This window comes from Atractosteus spatula (assembly GCF_055471065.1).
Source record: "Atractosteus spatula isolate fAtrSpa1 chromosome 10 unlocalized genomic scaffold, fAtrSpa1.hap1 SUPER_10_unloc_1, whole genome shotgun sequence".
NCBI lineage: Eukaryota > Metazoa > Chordata > Actinopteri > Semionotiformes > Lepisosteidae > Atractosteus > Atractosteus spatula.
The window spans coordinates 5,750,938-5,763,051 of NW_028296612.1; the positions used below are offsets into that span (position 1 = coordinate 5,750,938).

The 12,114-nt window shown below is 48.6% G+C and overlaps 1 protein-coding gene across 1 annotated transcript; it reads left to right on the forward strand.

Annotated features, from left to right (window-relative positions):
* Positions 1-586: 586 nt before the first annotated feature.
* LOC148813625 (uncharacterized) lies at positions 587-4,017 on the forward strand. Its single transcript, XM_088908072.1, has 5 exons — positions 587-769; positions 1,326-1,359; positions 1,480-1,601; positions 1,816-1,930; positions 2,078-4,017. Exons 1-4 carry the CDS (start codon positions 587-589, stop codon positions 1,861-1,863), a joined length of 387 nt encoding a protein of 128 aa, XP_088764198.1. The 3' UTR covers positions 1,864-1,930; positions 2,078-4,017.
* The last annotated feature ends 8,097 nt before the right edge of the window (positions 4,018-12,114 follow it).

Consider the following 12,114-nt stretch of genomic DNA (forward strand, 5'->3'; position numbering starts at 1 on the left):
TGTGTGTGTGTCGGTTGGTCTGTTTTCCCGGACTCTCAGTCCCGCCCTTACTCAGACACTTGTCTCTGTCTCGGGATGATCTCCAGTGAGCTGTACTTCAGTCTGATTCTGTGACGAGCTGAGGTGCTGAAGACAAAATGATTCAGTGTGTTTCTGCGGCGACAACGGTCAAACAGCCCAGTGCACAGAGACGCAAATAACTGTAATTAAACGTTCGTTGTTATTAATAATAATTGCACCAGAATAATGTGGTCAGAGGTGAAAAGATTGGGCTCTAGGGCTTTGGTGAAGAAATTAAAGTTGGAAGAAACACGGTTATTTATTTATTTTGTTGCCATACAGTCTACATTACGAGGGCTTTGTAACACCAGGGTTGCATAGTACAGTTGCATTTAAGAAAAAACGCATTGAAGGAGGTACATTTAAAGATAAGGTCTTCTGATGTTCTTACATTTACAAATAGTCTGGCGATGTCCCTAACAGCACTTATTAGCCGTTTTTAAACTGTAGTTGTAACAAAAATGCATACAATACAAACGAGAATACACACGAGTAGTGTTCGCGGATTCCTGGCGGGCGGCGAGTGATGACGTCATCAGGGCGCTGCGGACTGTCATGGCGGCGCCCTGCAGGCTTGTATCCTGACTGGCCGCGATCGGAGATCAGTCCGGTTACTCCTCATCTCGCAGCCTCATTGACGGACAGAGCCCTCGCCCGGCTTGTGGAGAGACAGCCCGCGACCCCAAGAGCCCGCAGGCTGAGGACCGAGGTCAGTGTCGGCCATTACTGGGCTGATTAGAGTAATTATAGTGATAACAGAGCCCAACTTGCAAACTCTCAGTTTCACAGCGCGGTGTGGTTAACCGCTGTGAACGAATCCGCACAGCTCCTCTGTGCCGGGGGGCGATGTGGTCGGCTGGAGGTCTCTCTCGATGGCACGACACCGCGTCAGTCTGGGGAGCAGAGGGAGTGCTGTGCTCGGACTCGGATGAGCAGGACCGAGCCGGACTGCTGCCCTCAGACTCGTGAGCTGTACAGCCGACAGCAGAGCCTCCTGCTCTCTGAGCTCATGCAGCACCAGCCACAGGGGTCACACTGACAGCTAGGGATACAGGCTGGGTTCCCCTGCCATCTTTTCCCAGATCTTCATGAATATCCAGAGGCTGACAGTGGTCAGTTGTGATGGGAGTTGTGATGGAGGTTAGATGTTCTCTCCAGTCTCTTGTTTCCCTAGTTTTTCAGGATGACCGGAGGCTGACAGTGGGAAGACGGGTATGGATTAGTTGGGATGTGGGTTAAATGATCTCTCCTGTGTTGTGTTCCAGGATGTCCACAGGCTGACAGCCTCTAGGATGACAGGTATGGATATACAGATTGGATGGTCTCTCCTGCATTCCGTAACCTAATTTTCCAGGATGCGCAGTGGGAAGGCAGGTATGGATGCCATTTGCATGATCTCTCCTGTATTCTTTTCCCCAGTTTTCCAGGATTTCCAGAGGTTGACAGTGGGAAGATGGGAGTGGATGCTCTCTCCAGTCTCTCTCGTTTTCCAGGATGTCCAGAGGCTGACAGTGGGAAGACAGGTGTGGATTAGTTGGGATGTAAGTTGTATGATCTCTCCTGTCATCTTTTCCCCAGTTTTCCAGGATGTCCAGAGGCTGACAGTGGGAAGATGGGAGTTGTGATGGAGGTTAGATGTTCTCTCCAGTCTCTTGTTTCCCTAGTTTTTCAGGATGACCGGAGGCTGACAGTGGGAAGAGAGGTATGGATTAGTTGGGATGTAGGTTGAATGATCTTTCCTGTATTATTTTCCAGGATGTCCAGAAGCTGACAGTGGGAAGATGGGAGTGGATGGGGAGTTAGATGCTCTCTCCAGTCTCTCGTTTCCCTAGTTTTCCTGATTGTCCAGAGGCTGACAGTGGGAAGAGAGGTGGGGAGTTGGGATCTAATTTAGACTCATTTATTCTTTTCCCTGATTTTCCTGGCTGTCCAGAGGCTGACAGTGGGAAGACAGGTATGGATTAGTTGGGAGGTGGGTTAAATGATCTCTCCTGTTTTCTTTTTCTGAATTTTCCAGGATGTCCAGAAGCTGACAGTGGGAAGATGGGAGTGGATGGGGAGTTAGATGCTCTCTCCAGTCTCTTGTTTTCCTGATTGTCCAGAGGCTGACAGTGGGAAGAGAGGTGTGGAGTTGGGATCGAGTCTGGACTCTCATTTAATCTTTTCTCTGATTTTTCCTGGCTGTCCAGATGTTGACAGTGGAAAGACTGGTATGTATGCTGATTGGACTCTCCCCTGTGTTGTTTTCCAGGATGTCCACAGGCTGACAGCCTCTAGGATGGCAGGTATGGATATACAGATTGGATGATCTCTCCTGTATTCTTTTCCTTAATTTTCCAGGATGACCGGAGGCTGACAGTGGGAAGACAGGTGTGGATCAGTTGGGATGTGGGTTGAATGATCTCTCCTGTGTTCTTTTCCCCAGTTTTTCCAGGATGTCCGGAGGCTGACAGTGGGAAGACAGGTGTGGACGGGGAGTTGGGAGGGAGGTGAGAAGCTCTCTGCTGTCTGTATTTCTTCCTCTGTGGCGTCTCTCTGCTCGTCTCTTTCTCTCCAGCTGCATGTGGTCTGTGGAACAGCAGCTTCGCAGTGCTGAGCTGGGATTAGGACCGGTGGGTCGCAGAGTTCAGGGTTCGATTCCAGAGGGGGACACAGCTCTTGTATCCCAGAGACGGGTACTTCAGTTACTGTTCTGATGTTTTATTATAGAGGTGTATTGTGGACAGTGTAGTGTTGACAATAGTGTGCTGACGTCTCATGAAGGCTGTACCTTAACACTGGCACTCGGTGACACACTGTGTGCTCAATGCTCACCTGTACTGTGCTTTAGTACTTGAACCTGTGTACAGTTGTAATACTCAGACCAGTGAACTGAACACTGTACTGAGCTTTAATACTCAACAACACACCTGTGTGCTGAACTAAAACCTTTATTCTGCTTCAGTACTCAACCCTGTGTGCTCAGCTCTCACCTGTACTGTAGTTTAATACTCAGACACACCTGTGTACTGATTCTTCAACTGTACTGTGCTTTAATAATCAGGGACAGATCAGTGTGCTGAATTATCACCTGTATTGAGCTGCAATGATGACACTGACACACCTGTGTGAAGAACTCTAATATGGACAGTTGTAACACTCAGACCTGTGTACTGAACTCTGTACGCTGTACTATAGTACTCCAAGACACACCTGTGTGCTGTACTCTCAACTGTACTGAGATGACAAGCCATTATTCTGAACCCTTGTAGTGTACTGTAATACTCACAGCTGGACTGAACTCGCCTGTAGTGAACTTGTATTTCTCAAACCTGTGTACTGAACTCTCTCCTACACTGAGCTTTAATACTCTGACACACCTGTGTGCTGAACTGTATTGTTTTAGTATTTGAACCTGAGTGCTGAACTGTTGCCTGTGGTGTTGTAGTACTCAAACTTGTGTTCTGAATTCTCGGCTGTATTGAGCTTTAATACTTTTTGACACACCTGTGTGAGGAACTCTAATATGGACAGTTGTAATACTCATACCTGTGTGCTGGACTCTGTACACTGTACTATAATACTCCATGACACATCTGTGTGCCGAATTCTCCACTGTACTGTCCTGTAATAATGACAGTTCTGTGTGCTGAATTCTCCACTTTAATTAACGACTGATCGGTGTGCTGTGCTGAACTTTACTACTCAATTACAAACCAGTACTATGTGCCCTTCCCTGTCCTGTGATGTAACACTCAAATCTGTGTACTAAACTCTCCTGTGCTGAATGTTATACCCAGTGTCACACCAGTGTGCTGAGCTCTCGCCTGTAATCCAGCCCAATTCTAAATCCTGTGATAAACCTGTGTGTAAAACTGCGCTGAACTCTCTCAACTTGGTTAGACCAGTTATTAAATCTCGCTAACAAAATAAACTTACAGTATTGTACAAATTTCATATTAAATGCACCTTTGTGAACGTGCTGTATGTTGGCCACATCCTTCCTGCTCACTAGCTGCTGTACACACACATGAAATGGGCTCTCCTACCACCCTTAATCCTTTCTGGTCTTTTTGAAGTGGCGTCTGTATTTCAATCGAAGCCTCACTGTCGCGTGTTTGACTGTTCAGAACAGTTTGACTTTCTGCTGGTCCGCTCCTCTGTTGTGAGAGAGCACTGTCTCCTTCTCCAAGGGGTCAGCCAGGAAGGAGACGGGTCATAAACATGGGCACTGATGTGGGTCTCCTCCACAAGCCCCATCTAGCAAGCACAGGTTGTGCAGCACATTTCACCCCAGAACCGTTCAACATCTGTGTGCTGAGCTGACAAGTAAGTAGTGTTTGTGGGTAAAACAGTCTTGAAATCAAGCTGTTGAATTCAGTTCACCTGCACTCGTTCAGATCACAAACACAGCCTGTGACACAGCATGTCCTCCAGAAATATAAGACCTACAGGAATGTCTCTTATGTGTGATCTTCCATCAGATTTACTGCTTTCTTCCACACTATTTAAGGAATCTAAAAAATGTCACTGTATTGGTTTAATGAAAATATTTAACATGAATATAGTAGCAACATCTCTTGGTCAAGAGCATGTTTACAGTGTAAGAGGGCTGCTTTCACGTCTGTTTTGTTGCCTCGTTCTGAACTGTAGACCTTGCTGGTGATATGGTGTTGCTCAGACAGTACGTTGAAACTTCATCTCTGTTGTGTTGTGAAGTGGAGGTTGTACACGTGGTAGTTTCATTGTCGTTTGAAACACACTCATCGTCACTGGTTCAGTATAACCTGGAAATGTAAAAATAGTGTTGAAGTTCTCCTGTAATACTCACTGTCACGTGTGCTGAACTAATCAGCTGTACTGAGCTCTGATTCTGAAAGGTGTACTGAACTCTGACCTCTACTGTTGTAACTCAGACCTGTGTAATGACCTTCACATGTACTGTTGTAGTACTGAAACCTGTATACTGAACTCACCTGTACTGAGCTTTAATTCTGAAACATGTACTGAACTCTGCTCCTGTACTGTAATACTTTACAGTTAATCTTTCCCCTGTATTGTGCTGTAATATTCAAGTCTGTGTTCTGAGCTCTTACATGTACTATTGTAATCATAACTGTATGCTAACCTCTTCACTGTACATTGTACTGTACTACTCAGATCTGTATTTTAACCTCCCATGTACTGTTGTAGTACTGAAATGTGTGTAATGACTCTACCGGTATCCTGAACTTTTGCTTGTACTGCTGTTACTGTCTTGTGTACTGTACTGAGCTTCAGTTGTTTAAACGTATGTACTGAACTCTTCCTGTACTGTTGTAATTCTCAGACCTGTATGCTGATCTGTGTTCCTGTACTGTTGTAACAATGAGGGCTGTGTACTGAACTCACTTGTACTAAGTTTAAATTTTGAAATGTGTACTGAACTCTGCTCCTGTACTGTAATACTTTACAGTTAAGCTTTCCCCTGTATTGTGCTGTAATATTCAAGTCTGTGTTCTGAGCTCTAACATGTACTATTGTAATAATCAGAACTGTGTACTATACTCTTACCTGTACATTGTACTGTAGTACTTGGCTCTGTTTCCTGAACTCACATGTACTGTTATAATACTGAAATGTGTGTAATGACTTCACTGGTTTCCTGAAGTCTCACTTGTACTGCTGTTACTGTCTTGTGTGCTTTACTGAGCTTCAGTTGTTTAAACGTATGTACTGAACTCTGTTCCTGTACTGTTGTAATTCTCAGTCCTGTATACTGATCTGTGTTCCTGTGCTGTTGTAACATTGAGAGCTGTGTACTGAACTCACTTGTATTAAGTTTAAATTTTGAAACGTGGACTGAACTCTGCTTCTGTACAGCTGTAACAGTCAGATATGTAATGACCCTAACATGTATTGTTGAAGTTGTCAGATTGTGTACTGAAGTCTCTGTACTAAGTCTTGAACTTTCGCCTGCACTGAGCTTTATTTCTGCACTATGTACTGAACTCTGCTCCTGTAGTGAGCTTTAATTCTGAAACATGGACTGAACTCTGCTCTTGCACTGTTGTAATACTCAGCCCTGTGTACTAAGCTTTCCCCTGTATTGTGCTGTAATATTCATGTACTATTGTAATAATCAGAACTGTATGTTAAGCTCTTAGCTGTCCCTTGTTCTGTACTACTTTGATCTGTACTGAACTCACTTGTACCAAGTTTATATTTTAAAACTTATACTGAACTCTGCTCCTGTACACCAGTGGTACTCGGCCATGTCCCTAACCTGTATTGTTGGAGTTGTCAGACTGTTTAATGAACTTTACTGTATTTTATAGTAATTTGCTTTTTACCTGTACTAAGCTTACGTTCTGAAACATGTACTGTTGTTGTACTCAGCCCTGTGTGTTAAGCTTTCCCCCTGTATTGTGCTGTAATATTCAAGCCTGTGCTCTGAGCTCTTCCCTGTACTAATGTAATCAGCACTGTGTACTCAACTTTCTGCTTAACTTTTGAAAGGGGTGTACTTGACTACATTAAGGTGAAATTCTTTAAATGTGTACTGAAATTCTTTTTCTCAAGTGTTTGTAGTGAACCCTACACCTCTACTTCTGTTCTACTGCCCTTAGTGTTGTACTGAACTCTCTTGCGTATCTCTCACTACACTGTGGAAGTACTCTGCCTTAAATACTGCTTTTTTATCACTGGTATAGTACTTAGACCTGTTCCCTGACTGTGCTTGTAGTGTTGTATGGATAGTCTTGGTGCTGAACTCTATACCTGTTCTGCTGTTAATGTGAGCAGTGTTGTTTTCTCAAGTACATTGTTGTAATACTCAACACTCCTCCCTCAACTCTCACAGGTGTATCTCACTATGCCGCTGTAGTACTCAGCTTCATGGCCAACGTTTATACCTGTAATGTAGTACTCAGCCCTGTTCCCTCTCTGTGCTTGTATTGTTGTAATTCCTGTGGTTATGTGCTGAACTCTGTACCTGTACTGTTGGGATAGTCTGACGGGTGTTGCCCTCTCCTGTACATTGTTGTAATACTGAACACTCCACCCTTAACTGTCACACATACTGTCCAGTGTGCAGCCCTGTGTCCTCATCTCCCACACCTGCTGCAGTAACACTCCAGCCTTTTCCTGCTCTCTCAGCCCTTGACTTGTAGTTTTCAGACCCGTGTTGAACTGTACATCTGTCCTCTGCATTAATATTTACACACTGAGCTTTTACCTGTGTTGTCAGCACAGTGACTGACTGGTGAATCAGATTTATCATAATTTCCTGATTACGGCTGGGGTCGGGTGTAAGGACTCTGAACTCAATGTGGGTAAGTTCACCCCTGGGGCTCTCTGTACTCCAGCACAGAGCTGTGCCTGTTATTTGCACAACTTGCAGGGGTCCTGGTGTCATCTCGATAATGAAAAGCAACCTGACTGGAGAACAGCTGTGTCAAGAGCAGAGCTGGTGGAGCTGTGAATAAAGTCACTATGGGGAGGTGGTGAATATTAACTCAGGGGCTGGTCACACCACATCTCATGCCTCTCACAGGCAGGGGGACTGTTCTCTCCTGTCACTGTACCCAAACCCTCACGCTGCAGCCTCAGACAGAAAAGAAAGGGGCATCCTTATTAAAGTCACAGCTTCTGTTTGAAATCACTGCAGCAAGAGGCGTCTGGCTAAGAGATGGAGGGAGGTGGGAGGCACTTACAGCCTTTAGCCAGCAGAGGGCAGTGTGTCTCTAAGCATCTGCCTCTTCCCCCACCTTGATTCTCCAGCAGAGTGATCCCCTCCAGGCTGCACTACATTTCCCAGCAGGCCATGAGGGAATGGTGGCCAACAGGCTGCCTCCCCTGGGTTACTGATGCAGCTGTTAATTCTAGGCTGTAGCCAGTGTGTATAATGAGGGGGGGTGGAGTAGAGCTCATGCAGAGGGCTGGTAGAACTGCATCACCCACAAGAACCTGCTCCATTCAGGCACCTGACCCCTGGGACAAAGATGATTGGGCAGAAGACATTTGAAAAGCAGGCAGTGACAGCTGTCCTTAGTGCTGGTGGAGGAGCAGAGATAGAGAAGAGCTCTCGCCTCCAACACAGAAACTGATCTGGGACAGTTTGCAGGCCTACTGCTCAGTGGTCCTGTTGTTCAGGGCGCTGCAGGGGAGGGGGGCTGGTGACCCTCTGCTAGGACTCACTCTGGGAGAATGAGGGAACAAGTAACAGCTGATCCTCATGACTGCTCTCACACAGAAGCTAAACCCAGTAGTTTTTCATCTTTCTCAGCTCAGAGGGGACGAGGGACCTGTCCTGACCCACTGTGCAATTCACAGTCCCCATCCTCCTCCTACTGCAGCTGAGGCACAGCTGGACAGCTCTCAGGACAGACACTCACAGCCACAAGGTAAGGAAACAGGGCTCTTTATTCACAGTTTGAGATGAAGCGTTCCAGAAACCACAAGACAAACCTCTAGTTCTTCTCCCAACTGTAGCTAGACGTGCAGTCGGCTTCCCCAGGCCTCTGTGAAGACAAGTCAGACTCCCAGCTCCCAGGCTCAGCAGTCCGACCTCCTCCCCCGACACAGCTCAGCTCTGCAGCTCTTCCCTCCTGCTCTGCTCAGCACAACTGCTCTCTGTCCCCAGCAGCAGCAGACTGAAGGCCTCCCCTCCTGCCTTTTAACTGTCTCCCCACCAATCGTCTTCCAGCAGCGAGGCAGGTGATTATAGGCTGCAGGTTGTTCTCCTGGGCCTCGTTGGGGATGATCCCATATAAAAATCAGACTGTTAAACGAGGGCTGGAGCTTGTTTTGGGTCTCAGGATTAATCTTGCTGGATGTCCTACAGGCTCCTCTGTGTTGGGGCTCAGTTGTTCCTAAAAAATCAATAAAAATAAAAGTGCAATTATGTGAATATTTGTGCAAATTAAATGAAAAACCAAGCATCTTGTTTTCTACAGGTTTTGATCCCACAGCCTCTGTGTTAGAAGCCCAGAGCTCTTCCACTGAGCCACAGTGTCTCTGTGAGTCTGGGGCTCCTGTGTGCTCTTGGCCTTCCCAGCTCAGGGTTCGAGACTGAGAGATAAAAGACAGACCGAATGAGCTCTCCTTCAGGACAGGAGCCAGTGGAGGAGTGGAGATGGTGCTGAGCTCCTGAGCACAGGGTTGTGGGTTCAAGTCCTGGCTGAGAGCTGAAGTGAATTTGCAGTGTGATCCTCCCCAGCAGTGAGAAGTAAAAGCCCACAGCCCTTGTGTCTTTATTTATCAGTGTGTTACTGTTCACAAGAATTAAATTAACAAAAGCTCCAGGTCCTTCCAGGATTTGAACCCACAACCTCCAGGCAGAAGTCCAGAGCTCTTCCCCTGAGCCACAGCGTGTCTTTGTAGGTGTGGGCTCCTGTGGGCTCTTGGTCTTCTTCCCAGTTCAGGGCTGAAACGGAGGGATAAGAGACAGACCGAATCCCTCTCCCCTTGGGGCAGCAGATGGAGGAGTGGAGACGGTGCTGGGCTCATGACCGCAAGGTTGTGGGTTCAAATCCTGGCCGGCCCCAGGTAAGTATCACCCAGGTGAGTATCCAAGGTAAGTATGTGGGCTGGGTAGACAGGAGGGGTAGACAGGGCTAGGCAGGAGGGTGGGACAGTGAGGTTGAGAGGGTAGGGTAGGTAGGACAGGCAGGGCCAGGTAGTGCAGGTAGGAGGAGGGTGGGGTAGACAGGCCCAGCTAGCAGGTGGGGGCAGGGGCAGGTCAGCTGAGAGAAGGCAGGCAGGGCTGGGAGGTGCAGGTAGAGGGGGGTAGATAGGGGTAGGCAGGGCTAGGAGAGGTAGACAGGTGCAGGCAGCAGGAGGTGGGTGGGGTAGGCAGGACCAGGTAGGGTAGAATAGCAGGGGGGTGGGGTAGGTTAGGGGAGACAGGGGGTTAGGTAGAGTTGGGAGGGGCAGGCAGGGTCAGGTGAGGCAGGAGGTGGCCTGGGCTGAGGAGGAGAAAGTAAGAGAAGGAGCAGAGAGGGGCCCAGGCCACAGGGGGGTCAGATAGGAGGTGGGGTAGGGCAGACAGGGGGTAGAGAGGGGTCAGGTGAGGCAGGAGGTGGCCTGGGCTGAGGAGGAGAAAGTAAGAGAAGGAACAGAAAGGGGCCCAGGCCACAGGGGGGGGTCAGATAGGAAGGGGTTAGGGCAGGTGGTGGCTGATGTTTTTTCTCCCATGTCTCCCCCCATGTATTATATATAAAAAAATAATTAGTATCTAAATAGTATTTAATTTTATCTATAGATATAACACGGGGGGGAAAGAGATGGTAAAAGAACATCAGCCACCACCTGCCCCTCCCTACCTGCTCTTGCCTACCCCCTCCTCTCTGACTCTCTCTACTCTACCTGCCCTAACCCCCTCTACCCCTCCTGTGGCCTGGGCCCCTCTCTGCTCCATCTCTTACTCTCTCCTCCTCAGCCCAGGCCACCTCCTGCCTACCTGACCCCTCTCCTATCTACCCTACCCCCCTCCTGTCTACCCCACTGTGGCCTGGGCCCCTCTCTGCTCCTTCTCTTACTCTCTCCTCCTCAGCCCAGGCCACCTCCTGCCTACCTGACCCCTCTCCTATCTACCCTACCCCCACCTACCTGCCCCCCCCTGTGGCCTGGGCCCCTCTCTGCTCCTTCTCTTACTCTCTCCTCCTCAGCCCAGGCCACCTCCTGCCTCACCTGACCCTGCCTGCCCCTCCCAACTCCACCTAACCCCCTGTCTCCCCTAACCTACCCCACCCCCCTGCTATTCTACCCTACCTGCTCCTGCCTACCCCACCCACCTCCTGCTGCCTGTACCTGTCTACCTCTCCCAGCCCTGCCTACCTTCTCTACCCTACCTAACCCCCTGCCTATCATCTCAGCTGACCTGCCCCTGCCCCCACCTGCTAGCTGGGCCTGTCTACCCCACCCTCCTCCTACCTGCACTACCTGGCCCTGCCTGTCCTACCTACCCTACCCTCTCAACCTCACTGTCCCACCCTCCTGCCTAGCCCTGTCTACCCCTCCTGTCTACCCAGCCCACATACTTACCTTGGATACTCACCTGGGTGATACTTACCAGGGGCTAGTCAGGATTTGAACCCACAACCTTGCGGTCATGAGCCCAGCACCGTCTCCACTCCTCCGTCTGCTGCCCAGAGCAGAGAGGGATTCGGTCTGTCTCTTATCCCTCCGTTTCAGCCCTGAACTGGGAAGAAGACCAATAGCCCACAGGAGCCCACACCTACAAAGACATGCTGTGGCTCAGGGGAAGAGCTCTGGACTTCTGCCTAGAGGTTGTGGGTTCAAATCCTGGAAGGACCTGGAGCTTTTGTTAATTTAATTCTTGTGGACAGTAACACACTGATAAATAAAGACACAAGGGCTGTGGGCTTTTACTTCTCACCCTCTCACTGCTGGGGAGAATCACACTGCAAATTCACCTCAGCTCTCAGCCAGGACTTGAACCCACAACCTTGTGCTCAGGAGCTCCACACCATCTCCACTCCTCCACTGGCTCCTGTCCTGAAGGAGAGCTCATTCGGTCTGTCTTTTATCCCTCAGTCTCGAACCCTGAGCTGGGAAGACCAAGAGCACACAGGAGCCCCAGACTCACAGAGACGCTATGGCTCAGTGGAAGAGCTCTGGGCTTCTAACACAGAGGCTGTGGGATCAAAACCTCTAGAAAACAAGATGCTTGGTTTTCATTTAATATTCACATTTACACTTTTATTTTTATTGATTTTAGGAACAACTGAGCCCCAACACAGAGGAGCCTGTAGGACATCCAGCAAGATTAATCCTGAGACCCAAAACAAGCTCCAGCCCTCGTTTACCAGTCTGATTTTTATATGGGATCATCCCCAACGAGGCCCAGGAGAACAACCTGCAGCCTATAATCACCTGCCTCGCTGCTGGAAGACGATTGGTGGGGAGACAGTTAAAAGGCAGGAGGGGAGGCCTTCAGTCTGCTGCTGCTGGGGACAGAGAGCAGTTGTGCTGAGCAGAGCAGGAGGGAAGAGCTGCAGAGCTGAGCTGTGTCGGGGGAGGAGGTCTGACTGCTGAGCCTGGGAGCTGGGAGTCTGACTTGTCTTCACAGAG